Here is a 24316-nt window from a genome sequence, read left to right on the forward strand (position 1 = left end):
TGTATATAAATTACTGTTTTATTACATTGGATTATTTAAAAATTGTGAATGGCTTACAACATTCTAACATTGTATATAAATTACTGTTTCATTATGTTGGATTATTAAAAACTTGTGAATGGCTTACAACATTCTAACATTGTATATAAATTACTGTTTCATTATGTTGGATTATTAAAAACTTGTGAATGGCTTACAAGATTCTAACATTGTATATAAATTACTGTTTTATTACATTGAATTATTTAAAAATTGTGAATGGCTTACTACATTCTAACATTGTATATAAACTACTGTTTCATTATGTTGGATTATTAAAAACTTGTGAATGGCTTACAAGATTCTAACATTGTATATAAATTACTGTTTCATTATGTTGGATTATTAAAAACTTGTGAATGGCTTACAAGATTCTAACATTGTATATAAATTACTGTTTCATTATGTTGGATTATTAAAAACTTGTGAATGGCTTACAACATTCTAACATTGTATATAAATTACTGTTTCAATATGTTGGATTATTAAAAACTTGTGAATGGCTTACAAGATTCTAACATTGTATATAAATTACTGTTTCATTATGTTGGATTATTAAAAACTTGTGAATGCCTTACAACATTCTAACATTGTATATAAATTACTGTTTCAATATGTTGGATTATTAAAAACTTGTGAATGGCTTACAAGATTCTAACATTGTATATAAATTACTGTTTCATTATGTTGGATTATTAAAAACTTGTGAATGGCTTACAACATTCTAACATTGTATATAAACTACTGTTTCATTATGTTGGATTATTAAAAACTTGTGAATGGCTTACAAGATTCTAACATTGTATATAAATTACTGTTTCATTATGTTGGATTATTAAAAACTTGTGAATGGCTTACAAGATTCTAACATTGTATATAAATTACTGTTTCATTATGTTGGATTATTAAAAACTTGTGAATGGCTTACAAGATTCTAACATTGTATATAAATTACTGTTTCATTATGTTGGATTATTAAAAACTTGTGAATGGCTTACAAGATTCTAACATTGTATATAAACTACTGTTTCATTATGTTGGATTATTAAAAACTTGTGAATGGCTTACAACATTCTAACATTGTATATAAACTACTGTTTCATTATGTTGGATTATTAAAAACTTGTGAATGGCTTACAAGATTCTAACATTGTATATAAATTACTGTTTCATTATGTTGGATTATTTGATTCAACCAATCAACCATTTGACTCGTGTTTACATCCACTGAAGGTTCAAGCACGACTGTCCTGGGCACATTCTCCGAGATTCCCTGGTGGATGTGTTCAAGACAGAGGGTTATTTTAAAATTGTGAATGGCTTATGAGAGTATAATGCAGCAAATTACAATAGAAAAAAAATTCCTTCTTCAACAGTGCACTAAAACATAGCCCGTTCCGAAATGCTTGAGGAGCCTCTTGACCTATTCAGACTGCTGCAGGTGCTTAACATTATGTTTGGCATTACGTTTGGTTTACTATAGAATAATGTAACTGAGCATTTTCAAGAACCAGCTACACCTCCAATTTCTGAAGAATGAGACAAACAAAACAATCCTTCATAACAAACAAAAAAAGACACTGCACTTCTGGGTTTTTAACAAAACATTGCCTTCTGGATAAGGTAGAACAAAAAGGTAAATGGTGTTAAAAATATGAAACAAAAGCATGATATGATTGTAAACATTTTGGAGTAACATAATTGTATATTAATACTTGACAAACCAGCAACTACTTTGATTTGTGTTTTCTGTCATGTTTTTGATTTTCACCTTTTCAGCTTGTGTTTTATAATGATATCATTGCAACCATATAAAAAAAAATTTGATTTAACAAATTGTTTTGCATTATATTGGGTACATTATGTTTAGAAGGTAGTTTATTTTGTTTTTTATGTGTATTATTCTGTTGAATGTCAGTGTTTTTGTGTACTAACCTTGATGCCATGTTAAAAACATTAGTCATTCACCTTGTCAGTGTTCTAATTTTCAAAATTTTATTTCAGTCATTATGGTTTCTTTAAAAAAAAAAACGTTTTCTATAAAAACAAAAAACAAAACCCCAACCATATAATTATATGTATTATTATCATTAGCTGGAAGGTCAGTTTGGGATCAGTCACCATCTGTGGGCCCATTGGGCTATATCTCATGACTGCCAGTGTACCATGACAGGTATATCAAAGGCTGTGGTATGTGCTGTCCTGTTTGTGGTATGGTGCATATAAAAGATCCCTTGCTTCTAATAGAAAAATGTAGTAGGTTTCCTCTCTAAGACTATATGTCAAAATAGCTAAATGTTTGACATCCAACAGCCGATGATTAATAAATCAATGTGCTCTAGTGGTGTCGTTAAACAAAACAAACTTTAACTTTTCTTTACTGGAACTAAAATCATTGAAGATATGAAAGAAAAAAATCTTCTTGGTAATTGCTTTAGTGTTAATAAGAACAAGTTGTTCTATTAATTGTTGGTTATGTTTTTTCATCAAATCTCTAATAATTAAAGTTACATTCTCTCGTTACCATATTATAATATCATGTACAAATGTGAAATACAAGCTCAAATGCACTTTTAAAAAAGTCGTGTGTGTTCGCTATGAACGGATATCATCAAACGTATACGCTTGATTTGTCGCCTGTGCCGCCATAGCTCGGCAAAGCACAAACGACAGCCTGATGTCAGTTTCAGTTAACACGTGCGTTTGCCGATTTCAAATTGTAGGGTTTGTCTCAAAAAATTAAAAGAGAAATCTTGAGCTGTATGAAGAAAGTTCAGTTGAGGATATGGTACTAGAGTCTTTAGTTAAAACTGGTTTGATCTTGACAACGTATTATCGACAGTCGTACCTTCCTATTTCAGAATTGATAAAGTGTTAGAAGAACTTTCAAAGTTTAGTTTGTATACTAGTAACACATTAATCATGTATATATTTTAAAAATAAAATATACTAAAGTAGACAATGAATGTTTTCACTTCTTAATTTTACGTGTTAAAATCAACAAATTCAAATAAATATTGTTTCGTCTGGAAAGGGTAAAGTTGGGGGGGGGGGGGGGGGTGTTTAACGACATCAATGATAAAGTATATTGATTTAATAATCATCCGACCCCATACAACCGTAAATAAAATGTGTTGAGTGCATCGTTAAATAAAACATATCCTATCCTTCCTTCCATCTGCTGTTGGATGTCTAACATTTGGTAATTTTGACATATAATTTTAGAGAGGAATTGGGTGCATGTGCAGGGGGAGGGTATTGGAGGTCGAAACCCTTACTTGCCCAAGCTTAAAAAATTTGAAATGTAGTTTTTGGGGGAGCATGGCCCCATATAAACTTCGCTTAACACAGTCTATAACCCCAACCCTGCTGAAATCCCTGCACACGCACCTTGGAAACCTGCTACATTTGTTTTTAGCAAGGGATCGTTTATATGTACCATTCCACAGACAGGATATCACATACCATGGTCTTTTTGTATACCCGCCGATGGGGATCGATCCTAGACTGACCACGCATTTCCAAAAAACACCTTTTTATGTCTAAGTAATGAATAAAAATAACATATAGTCTTGAATAATGTTACGTAAATCAAACACAGTACCCTCTTCCTCTACCCCTAGAGTGTTACGTAATTAGTAACACCCCCTTACATTTAACGCGTATGCCAACAGCTGGCCACTGTCAAAATTTCAAGGCAAATTCCCCACTCACCGAAAGAAAGAAAGAAATGTTTTATTTAACGACGCACTCAACACATTTTATTTACGGTTATATGGCATCAGATATATGGTTAAGGACCACACAGATTTTGAGAGGAAACCCGCTGTCGTCACTATATGAGCTACTCTTCCGATTAGCAGCAAGGGATCACTCACTCAGGGTTTGGAGTCAGTATCTGGATTAAAAATCCCATGCCTCGACCGGGATCCGAACCCAGTACCTACCAGCCTGTAGACCGATGGCCTAACACGACGCCACCAAGGCCGGTTCCCCACTCACCGATCCCTGGAAATGCGTTGTACCATACCTCTATGGATATAAATATGTTTTGGAGATATGAGACGACCCCTCAATCAAGACAGTTAAATTTGTTCAAAAATTGCGAAATCTCACGTGATCTCTTGTTGTGGAATTCTATACTTGTGATAAGCCAATGAAAACCGAGATCGGTACGAGCCCATCAAAAGTGTCCCACTTTCAAAATACTGGCTTTGTTTTTAACCTGAATAAGCCAGCAGCGTCATATATGCACCAAACATAATTGGATTTTCTCTTCTATATGCTTAAATAATAAAAATATTCCAGGGAATGTAGTTTTAAGATTGATTTTTTGTTTTGTTTCATTTAACACCACCACTAGAGCACATTGATTTATTAATCATCAGCTATTGGATGTCAAACATATGGTCATTTTGACATAGTCACAGAGACAAAAACCGCTACATTTTTTCATTAATAGCAAGGGATCTTTTATATGCACCGTCCCACAGACAGGACAGTACATACCATGGCCTTTGATATACCAATCATGGTGCACTGGCCGGAATGATAATTAAGACTGGTTTATACATTAAAGAACAAGTTAATATACAAAACAACATTCATTTTCAACTGATTTCCGTGCTTATATCCAATTCTGGGCAGACACCTCAGCTATCAGAGCTCTGTCCAGGACAGTGGGTTAGTTGTTAGTGGTTAGTGGTTAGTGAGAGAGTAGAGGGTGTAGTGGTCTAACAACTACTCAATGAGTCGTTAGAACTCACTCTGGGTGGGAGCCGGTACCGAAAACAAAGTAATTACCTGAAATCTGTAGTATGTGTTGTCATTTTTCACAGTCAGTACGTGATCGTCTATAGGAAACAGGTAACCATGGGTGGCCATCAGGTGTGCTAGGTGTAGAGCTTCTCCTGGAACGAGACAATGTCCACAGTTAATACATATCTTATACATTCTCACTCCCTAGACGGATCCTGTATAACTGAAGGGCATAGTTAGGTTTATCCTGCAATCTCTCTCTCTCTATATATATATATACATATGATAAGTAGATTAAGTTTTGTATTTTCAGTCACTGACCAAAAATATGGCTTTTTGGGAAAGAACAACTTTAACTTCTAATCAGCAAAGAAATATTGACATTTGACTACAATGTAAACAAATGATGTGATGTAAAACGTAATAATATATAACAAATAACTTTAATAACAAGATATTTATATTATTCTAACTATTATAGGATAAAACTAATATCGTTTGACACTAATATCACTTAAACTCTCTGTCTCTTTCTCAGATAAAACTGTCACTCAGCAGAGCCTCACTATATTCGTCATTCTAACCATCATAAAATTAAACCAATATCTTGAGACAGTGTGTACACAAGTTGAAAATTACAATTTTTGAAATGATAAGTTTCATTTCAGAGTGAACAATGTAAGCATTAATTGTATGATAAAAAATGTATGGTGTGTAATGCTCCCAATACTATTAAATTGTAAATGGTGAACATGAGTCCTGAATTAATGCTATAAAGATTTACATGATAAACAGTGAGGTTTGTGGAGATGTGAAAAAAGACAAGAAAAAAAGAAAATGTTTTATTTAATGACGCACTCAATACATTTTGTTTACGGTTATATGGCGTCAGACATATGGTTAAGGACCACACAGATTTTGAGAAGAAACCCGCTGTCATGGGCTACGCTTTCCGATTAGCAGCAAGGGATCTTTTATTTGTGCTTCCCACAGGCAGGATAACACAAACCATGGCCTTTGTTGAACCAGTTATGGATCACTGGTCAGTGCAAGTGGTTTATGCCTACCCATTGAGCCTTGCGGTGCACTCACTCAGGGTTTCAAGTCGGTATTTGGATTAAAAATCCCATGCCTCGACTGGGATCTGAACCCAGTACCCATTAGCCTGTAGACTGATGGCCCAACCACGACGCCACCGAGGCCGGTCAAATAAAGCAAATACTGCTTCACTTTGCCCTTTGCATTTGATAAATATTGCAAAAGCAACAAAAGAGAAAAGTTTTGATTACTTAATTAACCTACAGTCTAGCTTCCTAGACGCTAAATAATTCATTTAATTTAATAGCTCCTGCATGCAAAGATTCCTGACAAATTCTTATTGATGTTTCAGCAGAACAGTGAAACATGTTTAAGAATCCTGCTCTATTAGGCAGGCACCTGATTAACAAAGCCACAATACACTTGCACCAAATAATCTAACACAGTACAATGTAAAGACATCAGAAGAAACAAAGGAGGGGGATAGAACTAGTCTCCAGTTCTGAAGATTGTATATTTCTCCCCCATTGCTGTTGAAAGGCAATATACATTTTTATTATCCATATAGTTCAAGATATTCAGGGAAATATAACCAATATGACCCACATGTGTCATAATGATTTCATATGCACAGTGAAGGACGTAATTTTGTAAAGCGACAACATAACTAATGCGGCTTCCACAGTGTAAATGCTTATCAAAATGATGTCATTTGAAATGTTTTGACATGGTCCTAGCTTGTTATTCACGAAAATAATATTTTGGATAATGTGGATAATAAAGAAATTATTACATACCTGAGTGTGAGAACCATACTGATTTTATGAAACTCGTGTCAGGATTCATGTAATACAATAATCCTGACACTCGTTTCGTAAAATCAGGACGACACACAAGCTTGTATAATAATCTCTATATACTTCCATTAGTGTTGGGAATCGGTTGGAATTTTATGAACATAAGACACATTTGAATCATAAGGACCATACACCTATTGTTGTGTTTACCAGGATAGACCCTACAAAAATAAAAATGTTTACCCTTAATCAACCTTTTTTCTTTATGTACACATGAAAACAAACCCCAACCACAACATATTTACGTCAATTCCATCATCTAAGATGGAGGAACAAAATTTACAGTTTCCCACACAATCAATTATAAATGTTTATAATCAATCATCAAATCAGCAGAACCTAACCAATCAATGTTCATTTATAACTGATCATTGGAACATCGCTAATTGCCAAGATCTTCCAATTGCTGGCATTTATGCATGCAAGGAGACTTGGGCCCCATTCCACAAAGCAATCTTAACCCTAAGATTACCTTAAGTGCATAGCTACCCTATCCACTTAAGTTGATCTTAGGGCTAAGATCGCTTCATGGAAGAGGGCCCTGTACTAAACAGCCAGCTGTCTAATCTGAATGACAAAACTGTATTCCAATATCAAAATCATATCTCTGCACAAGGCAGTGAGAGGATGTTAGGCAAAGTCGTGATCCATTATCAACTGCTCATCCTTAGAAGGACTACCATTCCCCATGGAGATCCATAACAGATGCCTTTTGTAATTTTCCCACAGTGCTTATGAACACAGGTTTTACTATACATGTATTATCAGCACCTGCTGCAGAGTTCAAATTTGAAACAGCTAATGTAATCAATTCGTTTTTCAAAAATAGCTTACAAAGGAATCTTTGCTAATTATATTTGAATGCAATAAGAAAGGTCGAAGGGAAAAAAAGAAAGAAAGGCTACTATGCTATTTCACGTACCACAAGTAATTACCTGCAAACAAAGTTCCTAACATAATCAATTCAACAAGTGCTAGAACTTAATTAAAAATACATACATTCATCCAGGCATGGTAAAGGGTGTATACTACCAAATCAAATCCCATAGACGACAATAGTAACATATGTGGCTAAAACTCCTACCTGCAACGTATCAATCGACATAAATGCGACGGATATAAATACTACCACCCCTCACCCTTAAAGTGAATCACAAAAAAGTGGGTGTCAAGCTGCTCATTTCTGAGATAACGGGTAGCGTCTATGACTACCCTAGTTCCGCACAAAATTTGAGTACTTTTTTTTACAGGTACCCCATACATGTTCCAAGCACAAGGCTACTTGACACAGTGGTACTAGATAAAATAAAATTGCATACATTTTTAGCCCAGATGAAACTAATTTTTTTTACAACCAACACACTCACATTTATAACCAATCACAGGACTTGTGGTGTTCACTTCTCTATCAAAAGTTCGGTGCACCTCGAACTTTGACCCAGCCAGAAGTTATTTGGTTTAGTACTACCTAAAGCTTCAAATCCATCAAGCTCTCATCAGAAAATTATGGTCAATGTATAATGAAGGCTGTTGGTTGAAATGAACATGGAGGTGTGTTTGCACTGTTTGTACACTGTCTAATGTACTGTTTGTACCCTGTCTAATGTACTGTTTGTACCCTGTCTAATGTACTGTTTGCACCCTGTCTAATGTAGTTTGTACACTGTCTAATGTACTGTTTGTACCCTGTCTAATGTACTGTTTGTACCCTGTCTAATGTACTGTTTGTACATGGTATAATGTACTGTTTGTACACTGTCTAATGTACTGTTTGTACAAATGAACTCAGATTATATAACACAATCTAGCTATTATAAGGATATTGATACCAGCTGTGATTTTTATAGCAAAATAAAGATTTAAGATTTTTAAAAAATCATTGTCTGTATGCATGAATATTTGTTGTGAAAGCTTCAATCATCTTTGTATAACAGTAAACAACTACATTTGTCATATTTATTCACAGAGACGGAAATAAGAATATATTTAGTATGTCAGCATTTTATGAATACATTTCATTTTACAAGCATTGACACTTTTAAACAAAGACCCTGTTATGTGTAAATAGGTAGTGAAAATTGCAAATAAATGAGGCATTTGGCTTATTTTGTGGTTCCCCAATTATTATTTTTTTTAAATGTCAGCTTTGTTACCAAAAATGTGCACTTAATTAACACACATATAATTGATTTATCTCAGAATTAACTGTCTGAGCATTTTGTAATGTCAGATTTATTTCTCAATATTATGTTATATATAGTTTGGCAGAGAGTTTACGGTATCTACATCTCTTTGATAACAATTATAATCATTGAATACATTGTAGAAACTGCAAAGGTCTGCATCAGAATTATATTTGCAACACCTGATTATGTCATGTCATGTCATAGGGTTTTACGTGCACATTCAGAACAAGCTGTTGTAGCGCACGCCTGTCATGGGCACAAGAGCCAGCCTTGGCCAGCTCCTCCGTCCATGACAGGAAAGGTGAGGGGAGGGGAGAGGAGGGACCGCCTGCACTGGCAGGTGCAAGCGAACACCTGATTACTGATACTCCTGCATGATGCCAGCCATTTGCAGATCAGTCAAGGCATTCTGATTTCAGGTACTTATAGAAGTAACATTTCTGTATAGGCATTTCATTCTGGAACAATAGGATTTAAAAAAATAACACTTGTGGATTTACCTCTATTTTTGGTTAAGAGTCTCACAAACCCCATCATTTTAATATAGTATCATATATAGATATATATAGATATAGATATAGATAGATAGATAGATAGATACGGTAGATAGATAGATAGATAGATAGATAGATAGATAGATAGATAGATAGATATGGATAGATAGATTACTAAAGAAACTTGTGTGTCATACTGATTTTATTTTCAGTTCTTGTATTACCTGAGTGAGAATCATAGTAATACATGAATCCTGACACTTGTTTCATAAAATCAGTACAATACACAGGTGAGTGTAATAATTTCTTTATTATCCATATTATTATCGTATTACTTTATGAAATATTTCAATCACAACTAGAAGGAGACAATGAAATGGTGTCATATTTTACAGGCAATCTGAACTAGGACTGGAAAATCAACATTATGTTATAACGTCACTTCTTCAAATTACATAATAACACTTATTATAACACTTATTATAACACTTATTATTACACTTATTATAACACTTATTATAACACTTATTATAACACTTATTATATAACACTTATTATAACACTTATTACACTTGTTATTACATGTACATGTGTTATCATATGATGATTTTTTTCTTTTTTTGTCTGATACCACATAACCGTAAAATAAATGTGTTGAGTGTATCGTTAAATAAAACATTTTCTTCCTTCATATGTTTTTTATTAACTTGTTTATATTGAACCATATGGATAATAATAATAATAATAGGGGTTACAAGCCAGAAAAGTGAGAACCCAATACAAGAATGTAGCTTTATTTATATATAGGTTTGTTTAAAAATCCAAGTAACACTTATTTTGAGTTGAGAATGCATGTTTCAAGGATTAAAAACAATAGAGATAATCTAGAATACCCACTTGCAGCAAACATTCAAATTTATTTAATAATTGTATTATTAAAAACATTGTACAAGAGCCCAATTAAAACTCCCTTACTTATAAATCTCAGTGACATTTATTTTGTCCATTCCAGAAAACAAAATCAATGCATTACAACTGACATGGTGACATCTGGAAAATGTCAGTATGTTGGCCACTGAGGTTGTCCTACCTGTAAGATACAGTAATGAAAATACCAGACAATGCAGATACTATCAGCATGCAGATGACTTGGTCACATCTGTTCTTAAACTGTATAGGGTCATGGTAACTTCAAAGATTGTTTTTCACACATCATTATATTACACTATATGTACATGTATAAGAACCACTGCTGACAAAATCAATATCATGTTGGAAAATGTAACAGTTAATTCAGGGCTGCTAGATTATGGTAGCCCCACTCCCATGGCTAGTGATATTCAATGTTAGGCTAGTAAATAACTACTATTGTCATGCCCGCCGGCTAGTGAATTTTTTTTGGTCAAATGTTTATGTCCTGCCTCAAACCTACACCCCCAATGTTAGTGTTTTTAAGCTCTATCTGCCTCTTTAGGTGACATATTTTATTATTACTATTATTTAGTAAACTTTTATTAACTTGAAGAAAAGTAGGGCTAGTGAATTTTTAATCATGGCTAGTAAATTTCTTAATTCACTGATCCACTGGCTAGTGGATTTCACATTTATTTATTTTATTTATTTATTTTCATTGTTAGGGTTGACCACCCTGTTACATGAAGAGTAGTGCAGACATCAACACATACATATGAAATATGAAGACCAATCATAATATCTATGCATACTAACCAAATGGCTTGAATTAACTATTACAGAATACTTCCCGAATTCTAAGTGCTTCACAAATAAATTTACTTAAATTCTACTTCTGTGTATGACATTCTGTATTTAATAAAATTGTCATTTTTAATCTACTGGGATGACACGTAATGGATTTTATAAACATTATAGAAGCCCTGTAAACATTATTAGTGACTGATGCCCATTTTCAATGAGTGGGTCTTGTAATAATAATGGGGGTTTTTTCCCACTAAGCTGAGTTTTGATGTAAAACAAATTGCACTCACCGAGTTATTTTCCAGTGTTCCATGACTTGTATATTGAAGGTCATGGTATAGGCTGTCAGGGATTTTTTTCAGAGGGTAAAGAGGATACAAATTAATATGTGTATCTTCATTTTTTTTTTAATATGGATCTGTCCATTAAAAACTGCAAAACTGCACAATAAGGCCATGGTCAGATTTATCAATTTTTGGGGTCATCTGCACCAGCTTCTGCATAGGTTATCCATCGTCTGCCAAATTCAACTACATTACAGACATGTGTAAATGTGCAGAAGCAGGGGCGGACAGCTCTGTTGGTACTTGCTGATTTCAATACTGTCGAATTGGATGGATTACAGACAACATGTGTAAAAGCGGGTGTGGATGCCAAAAAACAAACCACCCAATAAATCTGATTAAATCTGATTGCGGCCATATGTTTTTAAAAAGGTTAAAAAGTAATTTAAACATTCCTGTGTGCTTTGCAAAGAGTCAGTGACATGTGGCAGCAAAAGAATAATCTTCAATAATCCTTTGCCATCTGAGAAACCCAATCAATGCTGATTAAACCATATACAAACATTCCTTTCCTTCATTTAGACATCGTAAAATTACCTTTAAAATTCTAATATTCAAACTAGAAAATGTTTATACCCATAATTTCTTCAACATTTCTAAGCATGTTAAAAACATTCTTCATTTATTTAAACTAGCTATAATGTAGTTAACATATCACTCACATATTAACCGGGGGAACCCAACTAACCATTTTGTTAGGATCTGTTCCAAAATTGATCACTTCGGTGCAGGAGGTAACTTGTTTTACCACCCACAAAATTAAATTTTATTTAAACCAAGTACAAAAAGGGTAAAAGATATTTTAGACCAGTCATAAAATAATAATTACTAGTCTGCACTGTTGTGTAATTTGCTTGTTTTTGCTACATTTTGTAAAAAAAAATTGTTTAGCTTCTTTACATATCTTACATGAATAAATCCATTGTTGGCATTTTTCCCCATCATAATATTGGTGGCCATCTTGAATTCAAAATGGCAGCCATTGTAAGACCATACTGGGGTCATATCTAAACTTCTGTGTGACTTAAATATGTTTCTACCTGTCCCTGTATGATATAAAACTGATTGTGACTCCCACCTTCCACGTATCAATTCTGGAGCAGCCCTAACAAAATATGAAGATAACTAGCTCCATTAGTAGTTTGCAGCTGAAATATATGATCTCAATAGTAAATAGAAATAAGCTCGGGCGTTCTTATCTTAATACCTGAGATATCTCAAGGAATACAATTAATTCTTGTATAAAAACCAATGTCTGTTCAAATGATATTATTTATCTCTGACTAATTGAATCTGCTCAAGAATAGTTTAAGAATAATCTTGCATTTACATGCATGGTACAGCATAAAGAATTCCATGCTTGCAATTTAATCTTGTCTAAACAAAAAGAAGAAATATACAGCAGTTGTTTTTATATATACAGTGAAACCTCTCAAAACTGGACCCTGTGTAAACTGGAATTCCCTCAAAACCAGACATTTTTAAAGGTCCTTTTTTAAAAATCAATACAGAACTTAACCTCTCTAAACCAGATACCTCTTAAAACCAGTGGTGTATCTATAGAAAATAGCGCCTATCGCAAGCACTGAAATTGCACCCCTGTCCAAACATCTGACACCCATCTTTTAGATAACGTCCGACTTTAATAGAAACTGCTCAGTGGCGCCTCCCTTCAAGTGGTGCCCAGGGCACATGCCATACCTGCCATACCCTAGATACTTAAAACAGGACATTCTACTTGGTCCAGAGAGTGTCTGGTTTACAAGGGTTTCACTGTATATATAAACCTGCTCCATGCAGCCATCAAAATAGAGAGATCAGATGTAGATAAGTTGACAGGTTAAATAACAGTGTGATGATGCTTTGGATTTGATGGATTCTTTGTTTTGGTCTGTGTGGGGGCCTTTTAAATGTAACAGTGATACTAATAGTACTTGCAATATCCTTTATTTAACTAAGATAATTAATTATGTAGACCTAACTATTGCCAGAATGTGAGAGCTGGTGATAAGGACAAGCAATGGCTGACATACACAGACAGGGAATGCTATGGTATCGGATAGGGGCACCCCACACCAAAGTCAAACTATCACTCTGAACTGTGGGACACAGCCAGTTTAACTGTTACTTGTCCTCACTGGGTTACAATTTTATTCATATGTTAAGAACATACCCAGTTCCTATACAATCTCCAAATATAATAGATAAGTCAACCTCCACATAGACCAATAGGAGAACTTTATAGTTTACTAGATGTAACCCATGCTTGGTGTGGTAACGTTTAGATGAGGTGTCATGGCCTGACTGACACTGGGCGTTTCCTCAAATATATAACTGCTTTGTAGATAGCCAGCCCTCATTAATTAAGTGAATATAGCCACTTCTAAATTAGATAACAAAGCTGAAGTCCTCCATTGCCATTGTGGGGCGAGACATAGCCCAATGGTAAAGTGCTCATTTGATGCGCAGTCCATTGGGCTATTTCTCGCTCCAGCCAGTGCAGTCTATGGGATGGTGCATATCCCTTGATCCCTTGCTGCTAATCAAAAAGAGTAGCCCATGAAGGGGTGAGAGCGGGTTTCCTCTCTCAATATCTGTGTTGTCCTTAACCATATTTCCGACTCCATATAACTGTAAATGAAATGTGTTGAGTGTGTTATTAAATAAAATATTTCCTTCCTTCCATTGCCATTGTATTTATGGAATTCATCTTTGTGCACAATATTTAGCACAATGTGTGTACAGTAGTCAACTGGATGTGAGTGCAAAAAGATCCTTGCGAAGTGCAGCATCGGGAAAGTATAAAGAAGGTGGTTGGCAGTGCAGATGAAAAGAGAAGTGATCAGAACGATGGGTTATAGGTAGTACTAAACCAAATAACTTCCAGCTGTGTCAAAGTTCGAGGTGCACCGAACTTTTGATAGAGAAGTGAACACCACAAGTCCTGTGATTGGTTATAAATATGAGTGTGTTGGTTGTAAAAAATAATAGTTTCATCTGGGTAAAACAAATGTGCAATTTTATTTCATCTAGTACCAATGTGTCAAGTAGCCATGTGCTTGAAACCTGTACCTGTAAAAAAAAGTACTCGAATTTTGTACGAAACTAGGGTAGTCATAGACGCTACCTGTTATCTCAGAAACGAGCAGCTTGACCCCCATTTTTTTCTGATTAACTTTAAGTGTAAGGGGTGGTAGTATTTATATCCGTGGCGTTTATGTCGGTTGATACGTTGCAAGTAGGAGTTTTAGTCACGTATGTTACTATTGTCGTCTATGGGATTTGATTTGGTAGTATACACCCTATAGCACATATTCAGTGCATAATAAAAAATATTATGATTTTGTCATTTTATTTAATTAAACTATACTGGTTGATTAATTAGCCATCACTCGATCATGCAAGTTCACAATGACCTTGACCTTGACAATAATCTCTGTACATGGCTCTGAATGGAGTTTGAATCAAAGTTAGCACTGAAGAAAAGTTGGTTTTGGCCCATAATTCATACTGTAAAGATTTCAATAATTTCTTTTTACATGGTATTTGACTTGCCATATACAACTGCTCTTAAATATGGTATTATATATAGGCAACCTGAACTAAGATTTTAATAGCAATTTATTTTTATATTAAAAATAGCATGTGCCAATAGTGGGTTAATGTCTTTAGTTTCCATTAACATTGTTAATTTTTTATGTATGAAATTCTGAAAACTCAAATTTGTAAAGAAGTAGATTTTTATTGTAATTTGGACATATTTATAGGGTGCTAAGTTATATTTTAGACAAATTTGTAGTTTTATGCAAAATTTAAAGTAAATTTGAAGAAAAACTACCAAAAACATAATTAAATGTGTTGTCACTATTGTGCCTTCTGTTCTTATTTGTACATAACAATAAGGTTGTTAAACATATACTTAGATCTCCAGATCATTTTTTTTTCTTAATAATCACTTAGTTAGCTCTCATGAAAAGCATTTTGAGTTTATACTAGATTCAGAACTGATTTTTTCAGATCTGATTATCTGCCTTGGATTAAGTTGATAATTTATTTTATTGTTAAAGCTGTATTAGCTAATGTTACTAGCTAAATAAAATGCTGGATTACAGATTGTAGTAATACATCTAATGTACATATTGTATTCATCCGGATTAGAAAATAATGCAAGAAAATAGATGTTCGGGTAATTTTGTCATTTAAAAATAGTTTTTTTCAGTAATTAATCAAAAATAAATGTGTTAAAGCTGCATGATTATTCCAGATATCACAACTATTAAAACCTCCAACTACAGTAGGCTATAAATAAATATAGTCAGGAATATTGGTGGCTGCCAATAGTTTTCATGGTTCATTATGAAAATCAGCATGGCCGATGGATTTGAAATTCCCACACCTGGTAACTTGAAGACACCCACACCCAGCATACAGGATTTCCTCCCAACATTAATGTTCAGGACATTAAGTCATTACTTCATACAGGTACAGTCATGTTTGTGTTTCCTTCCTCAGACAGTGTATTTTTTTAATACTGATATTTCTTTGATGTGCCTGTTAAGGTCTTCATAATCTAGGGGTTAATCAAGTGCATGTGTTTTAATGGAATTCTTTAAAGGGGTAAAGATACTCTGACTACCTTTGTTGTCTTTACATATATACCTGAGTACACACACCCAAATGAAAGTAAATATCTTCAGTTTTATTTTAAAACATTTTGTTGTTTAATATGACATATTGCATTTGTACAAAACTATATGCAATATATATGCTTTTTGAGGTGTACATTATATTAGGTTGCACTGTAGAAACAACAGTTTCAGTGAGGTTGTCAGTTTATGTCAGAATACACCAGATCCTGGTTGTCATAAAGACACATAGCTGGACACTTTTTAAAAAATGTATGTTATCAGTATAGGTAGTACTAAACCAAATAACTTCCGGCTGTGTCAAAGTTCGAGGTGCACCGAACTTTTGATAGAGAAGTGAACACCACAAGTCCTGTGATTGGTTATAAATGTGAGTGTGTTGGTTGTAAAAAATAATAGTTTCATCTGGGTTAAAAAAAATTGCAATTTTATTTCATCTAGTACCAATGTGTCAAGTAGCCTTGTGCTTGAAACATGTATGGGGTACCTGTAAAAAAAAGTACTCGAATTTTGTGCGAAACTAGGGTAGTCATAGACGCTACCCGTTATCTCAGAAACGAGCAGCTTGACCCCCATTTTTTTCTGATTCACTTTAAGTGTAAGGGGTGGTAGTATTTATATCCGTGGTGTTTATGTCGGTTGATACATTGCAGGTAGGAGTTTTAGCCATGTATGTTACTATTGTCGTCTATGGGATTTGATTTTGTAGTATACACCCTATAATGGCCTTGCATATTATATTATAGATACCACCACTAATACACTAAGGGCAATTGGTTTGTTGTTTCCTTAGCAGGTACTATAATTATTTACTCCAGATATCTATGGACACCTTCTTATTCACCATGAACCTGCAGCATAACCAGAAGTGCACAAACAAGCAATCCATTGAAGATGATGGTTGTGTACCTTGACAGTGCCCACAGCCTATTTATCCAGTAATAAAGATGAACTCCGGGAATAAATCAGTTGCCAGGGAGGCTTCACTTGAACGGACACAGCTGGGCCATTAAACTTAAAAGACATGAATGATGTGAAGTGGACTCCATAAAAGAAGACCAGGTAATCATTTGTCAAGATCAAAATAGAAACCAATAGTTGCTAAGGGCAAAGTCCCAGAATGGAATTACGTCTTGTAGTGGTGGAACAAAAGTTGGTTACAATAAGGTTTAATAGATTATTGGATTTGGTTCGGGTCTGCTTTCAGCCAGTATGGTATCCTTACAGTAGAACAGTCAGGCAATGTTTTATTCAGCTATGTACATGGGCACAGCGAATATAGCCACTTCTATATTAGGTAACAAAGCTGATGGCCTCCATGGCCTCCATTGCCATTGCATTTATGGAATTCATATTTGTACACAATATATAGCATGATGTGTGTACAATAGTCAACTGGATATGAGCGCAAAGGTCCTTGCGAAGTGCAGCATAAGGAAAGTACAAAGAAAGTGGTCGGCAGTGCAGATGAAAAGAAGAGATGTGATCTGAATGATATAATACTGTTAAAATGGCCTTGCATATTATATTATAGATACCACCACTAATACATTATGGGCAATTCGTTTACTATGTAGATTACACAGATTAGACTTTTACTCATGTTTCACAGAGTTTGAAGAGGATAGACACCAGCTGATAAGGATGGATGGTAAATTCTAAGTGGAGAAATGTTGTGGGATTTTCCCCCCTTTTGAATTTATACTATAGAACAAGAATATTTTAATATACAAGATGTAACCTGTGCATACGACAGGAACGTTTAAATGGGTTGTGACTTTCCCCAAAAATATGACAACCATGTAGACAGCTAGCCCTTATTAGCTGAGGCTCCCCTGTGTATATATAGCCACTTTTATGTTTAGTAACAAAGATGGTGGCAGCATACATTGAGATTGTATTTGTGGAATTCATCTTTGTATTCAATATTTAGCATGATTTGTGTTCTGTAGTTGATATGAACTGAGTGTAAAATGATCCTTGTGAAGTGCAGCATCAGGAAAGTAGAAAGAAGGTACTGATCTACTGATGTATTTTGCTAAACAATTATTTGCACTACGTGTCCATAAATATCCATCACACTGGCCAGCAAAGTACTGCCTCAGTATAGTATTTGAAAAAAACCCACTTAATAGATGGCATCACCAAATTTAAAAATCCAGAACCAAAACAAATCTTCTCATCCACAAACAAGCCTAGAGCACAACTGAAGAGTACAAAAAGGCAATCCATTGAAATTGATGCTGTGTACCTTGATGGTGGGCAGAGCTTATTTATCCAGCAATAAAGATGAACCTACAAAGTAAATTAGCCGCCAGGGATGCTTCACTTGGACGGACATGGCCGGGCCATTAAAGATATGAATGACGTGAACTGAACTCCATATAACAGGACCAGGTAATCATTTGTCAAGATCAAAATAGAAACCAATACTTGCTCAGGGCCAAAGTCCCAGAATGGAATCACATCATGTAGCTGTGAAATAAAAAAGTTTGTTAATCAAAGCAGCTTCTAAAACACAGTTATGTGTGGCAACCAAATATTGTGCAGCCTGTTCTCATACAGAGGTAGTGTACTATCATTGATTGATATGATGGCTATTTTTAAGTGTTTGCCAATACCTAACTCGGCAAACAGTGTCAGCATTCTGAAATCATTCTTCCATTATCAGATCTCTGAAGATCACAGTGGGATGGGAGAACAAGGAAGTCTTTATAGACCGGCTTCTCACAAACAGGGCTGATGGTTCAAGTTGTAATGTAGCAACAATTTTTCTTTTATTCCAGGCAAACACAGCATTTTTTCATCCTCATCTTTTCTGATGATATGATGTGTCAGTAATAAACATGAGAACACTAAATCTTTATTTTCTATTAAATATCTCAAACATTTTAGTTGTTGGGTGTGGTTTGGGTTTTTTTGTTTCTTTTGTTTGGTCTTTGTTATTTCTTCAACATAGACAAACAAAGATAGAGGATATAACATGAGTGCAAAGTATAATGTAATCATATGGCATCATTTTCATAGATTTAGAGACGACATTGTTATGAGTTCAGTTCAGAGATAATGTATGGTATAAATATTTATATATATACACAGAGATTGCCGGTACTTCATGCTTTTTGTCAAATGTGATTTTTATGTTACCATAGTAAGTTTTCATGTGAAAAATCAAGGTCATAAAAATCATATTTAACATGTATTTAATACTGAGTATACTAGTATACATATTTTCTGTAATGGTTTTTCAACCAAATTCTAACACACGTACAGCCAGTTTGCAACACAACTGCAGTTTTAAGGCCTTGAAACTGGGTAAGAAAACAATGTCATGTACATCACTGTATATGCATATAAAAAAAACGTTTTGTCTTATGCTATGCACAGCTGCAGTATCACATAAGAACACCACTGGTTCAGTAGTCCACTTGTGTTAATTACTACTGCACGTGTGCTCAGTTACAGCACCAGGAAGCCACTAAATTATATTCATTAACACTGCACGTCTATAATAATAATAAAATCACAGTTTTTGTTTTTAGTAAATGTATGTGTGCTATGGAGAGCACAACTTAATACAGCACAAGGCAGTACCATCTTTTCAAATCCTATAGAGAGTCTTTCAGTTACGCTATGTTGTTAAACAGTATTAATCTTCAATTTATTTTTCATGCTTATGTCCACATAACATTTAAGCACACTGTCCTAGAATGACACCCTGGCCATTTCATGTCACACATATAGTTATTCACAGCATCATGGGATCTTTTATATACATTTTTCCACAAAGCACTGGTGTCGGAATTGGAAAACATTAAGTCCATGAATGGCAATTAACGGATTTTATGGCCCATTGCACCTCTGACCAATCAATGATCATCATCTTTTCCCTTTTTTTTTTCTTTTTTTTATACTTATATTGAAATTTGCATAATGTAACATAAAATGGTGCCATTGCAAACTGGTATGAGTGGCAGTCCTCTTTATGGCATTCTAAAAAATTATGCATTGTCCAATAAAAAATATCCTCAGGAGTGTCTGTCCTCCTTTAGATGAGGCACTAGATAGAAATTCACAGAATCATCCCCTATTTTGTCAAATGCCCATTCGACTGCATTCTGCAGAGATCTGGTCTCGATCGCGAATAATGGTTTTGTCCTTCATGATTCGGAAGCCAGATTTGTACATAACATTCTGGAAGATAGGGAATGGATGCATGGGTGAGTCTGCTCACAGGGGTATTTGTGACCCAGGTTCCTGGATACCCAATCTCCAAGTAGAATCACTGCTCTCGGAAAAAGTGTAGAGATTTGGATGAACATTGCCAGTTTGATTAGTGGCTATTGATTGAGAGTGGCATGCTCGGGTTTGATCAGGTTATGGTAAGACTCATTAGTTGAAGGGAAATGTTAGATCCAGTGGCTCCCATTGTAATTAATGTTCAGATGTGGACCAATGCAGATTGCCTGTCTAGGATATAAATCCTTCACACTATGCTTCTGAGGTTTCCACATATCGATTTGTTAGTCCCTCTCAATTTTGTGAACACACAGCGGTGTTAACATTTCACTGCATTTCTCCAACTTTGATAGGGCAGACAAAACTAACTGTTTCATTTACAGATGATTGGTTCTAACTCCAGCCTTTATAAAGACTGATTCCCAAACAAATGATGAGGTGAATGTCCCCAGTGTACATGAAAAGCTGTTGTGCTCCTACAAGCAAACTTGATTCTGCTATAGGTTTTACAAAGAAAAAAACACCCACAACACCTAACAAAGAAACCACAATGTTCACATGACTATCATTATCACTCTAAATTTTCCCAGGAAACAAATACATTTTGTAATATTAGAAACAACAGGATGACCACAAAAATACTTCAACCCTATGGACAAAAATAGACTAAACAATAAAATCTAGGTATGGTAAAAAAACAACCCAGCTATAATAGTGAACAATACTCCATATAGTGTTTAAAAGCTATGGTCTGTAATAAAATCAGTGTAAACAGAGAATTATCAAGTGCAACCTACCATTTATGTCAGATTATTCCAATTTGTTTGAAGGTGGGGTTTTTTTTTTTGGTGACCAGCCTCGGTGGTGTAGTGGTTAAGCCATCGGACTACAGGCTGGTAGGTACAGGGTTCATAGCCCGGTACTGACTCCAACCCAGAGCGAGTTCTTAAGGGATCAATGGGTAGGTGTAAGGCCACTACACCCTCTTCTCTCTCACTATCCACTAGCCAACTAACCCACTAACAACTAACCCACTGATTTGGACAAACAGCGCAGATAGCTGAAGTGTGTGCCCAGGACAGCATGCTTGAACCTTAATTGGATATAAATATGAAAATAACTTGAAATAAAATGAAGGTTTTTTTACCAAGGCCCGATGATATAAGATGAAATAACTGCTATTTTCACTGAAATAAACACTTGTGAGTTTGTAAGAGAAAACCTATACAGTAATGGTGGTGCAGCATGTCCAATTCATAATCATATTGCATGTTCCTCACTTCTCGTTGATCGGTGAATATATTTTGGGATGCAGCTATTTTAGCCAACATCAATCGATTGAGAAATGAGATGAGAAAATTGTCTGCCTAGTAAATAACTGATCTGGTCGTTTCCTGGATGATTCACAAGCTGTAACTTTCATGATCATGTTCACAGGAATACATAACAGTTTTATAACTTGAAACATGGTGTATTTCAGTAAAGAAGGCATCATGTTTATACATTACATGTTATTATTGATTCATATCCCATTTGACTTCCAATAGCCGATGATTCATTAATCAATGTGCTCTAGTGGTGTCATTAAACAAAACAAACTTTGATTCATAGCCCAAGCATTCCTCAATCTAGAATTTAATTTAAAGATTTAAAATTTTAGAATTTCATCAATATTTTGAAAAGAAACAACAAAATGGCAGGCATATCTGATTTTTGATTTTTTCTTGAAATCACAACATTAATAAATCACAACTATTGCCCGGAAAGCCAAAACATATCTCTTGAAATTTTTTAATTCTATTCAGTTTTGCGACTAGAGAACATATTGGGAAAAAAACCTGCCATGCTGACATTTCTTTAATTTACTCTCAAGTGTCACAAAATATTCTTATTAGTTAAACACAGCTGGAGAGCTCTTGTGACATGCATTCCTCATTCTAGAATAAAATATTTGAAATTATAGAATTTTATCAATATTTTAAAAAGAATCACCAAAATGGGCAGGCATATATAACTTTTCATGTTTGCTTGAAATCACAACAATAATTATAATAAATCATAACTACTGTCATGAAAGCCAAAACATATCTCTTGAACATTTTAAATCCAATTCTGTTTTGTGAATAGAGAATATATTGGTGAAAAAAAACTCTGCCATGCTGACATTTCTTCAATTTACTCTCAAGTGTCACAAAATATTCTTATCAGTTAAACCTAGCTGGAGAGCTCTTGTGACATGAAGGTTGGTTAAAAAAAATCAATGATTTACAATTACAGATGTACTGCCTTTCTCAGCCCCGTTCTCATCAAGCACTAAACACAAGCCGATGCCTCTGCAAATCAAAGGATGAACAGGAATTTTAAGAAAACAATAGAATTTGCCTCCCAAAAGCACTGCAGGTGCTACAGAGGTCTGACAGACACTAAGACAGATTGCTTCTTTGAGGTTCACCGCTTGGATTTGTCTCATCATACTTGGTGGCCACATTTTATTGCACACTCTTCAAAGAAAAGAAAAGTTCTTATTCCAGGCTTAATACGAGGCTAATCCCTTGTTCATCTCCTGTTACTTGGCAGGATCAGCAGTACGAGGCAGGAACTGGGCAGGGAAATGTGAAGCCAGCCTCTGACCTATTACCAACATTCAGATGTAATCAAACCAGAATAATGCAGACTGCAGCAAATCCAATTAAATGGCTGAAGGTTTTTATGCCTTCAATGCAAGGCATGTCGTGGCATATTGGTTTTCCCCTGTCTGTGCATTATTCCATTAATTCATTAATCCACTGTAGTGGTGTTATTCCATATGTACCAAGGGGCAGGATTTAGCTCAGTTCATTGACTTCTCGCTTGAGGTATGTGTGTTGCAGGATCGAACCACCTCGGTGGATCCATTCAACTGATTGGGGTTTTTTTTCCATTCCAACCAGTGCACCACAACTGGACAAAGGCCATGGTGCATGTGCTTTCCTGTTTGTGAAAAAGATCCCTTGCTGGATTAGGAAATAATGTAGCAGGTTTACTATAAAGACTACGTCATGTCAGAATTACCAATTTATATTTCACATCCAATAGCCAATGATTAATTAATTAATGTGCTCTACTTCAACTTTTAACTGTAACTTCCATATGTACCAAAAATACAGGAACACATTTTGTTCAATTTCTCAATAACTGTGTTTTTTTTCTATCTGCATTTTCCACAATATGGTTTTTGTTGTTGTTGCTTTTTAAATTTATTTTATTCTAATTATTTTGGTTGTATATTTCAAGCTATAGAAAATCATATCATGATTACCGTATTTTCCCTTGTATTATGCGCACTTTTTTTCCCAGAAAATACAGGTTAAAAATGTGAGTGCACACTATACATAGCAATAGAAAAAATATCTTTTAAAAATGTCCAGCGATCACCCATGAAAAATCGTTGATCGGTAGTTTACAGTACTTTACAGGTTATTGACAGTGTTCATTACAACGAAACGCCAAAACCCTCTTAAAAATCGCTTTTCACTTGTGATGGTTGTAATAAATGCAAAATAAATCTACAAAAGTATCCATACCTCGCTAAAAAGTACACAAAAATGACAAAACCGGACCGTAAATATTTTTAATTTCCACGAGATTTAATTCGGCCATTTCCGGCAAACCGGAAATATACCACACTATTATAAATTTAGAAATCTCGCGCATTCACGTTAGCCATGAGAACGAAATGTAATATGCTATATTTTTGTTTTCATATATTTATTAGTAATTTACAGTATATAACTGTTTTGATTTATGCACGTGTGAGTCTGTGACATGTAAGTACGCAAGTACTAGCCTTTATTTAATGTGACATGTAGGTCTATGTACTCAAATACCTAACTTAAGTTTTGTTTCTTGAATATACCGCTTCTTTCGCTTTTTGTTAATTTTGGTGACGGGGAAAACGGTACATCTTGCATTCACTGTTGATTTTGTGGTTTAAAAAAACGGTGCGCATTATATTGTGGT

General features: G+C 34.7%; 1 protein-coding gene across 3 annotated transcripts in view; it reads right to left on the bottom strand.

The window, feature by feature from the left end:
* The window catches only part of LOC121371251 (regulator of G-protein signaling 7-like), a 165035-nt gene that overhangs the window by 33093 nt on the left and 107626 nt on the right, over window positions 1–24316 (bottom strand). For all 3 annotated transcript variants that reach the window (XM_041496997.1, XM_041496998.1, XM_041496999.1), the window contains exon 4: window positions 4843–4949. In XM_041496997.1, the coding sequence (XP_041352931.1) occupies window positions 4843–4949 (107 nt within the window). The remainder of the gene's footprint in view (window positions 1–4842; window positions 4950–24316) is intronic.

This window comes from Gigantopelta aegis, chromosome 4 (genome assembly GCF_016097555.1).
Source record: "Gigantopelta aegis isolate Gae_Host chromosome 4, Gae_host_genome, whole genome shotgun sequence".
Taxonomy (NCBI): Eukaryota; Metazoa; Mollusca; class Gastropoda; order Neomphalida; family Peltospiridae; genus Gigantopelta; species Gigantopelta aegis.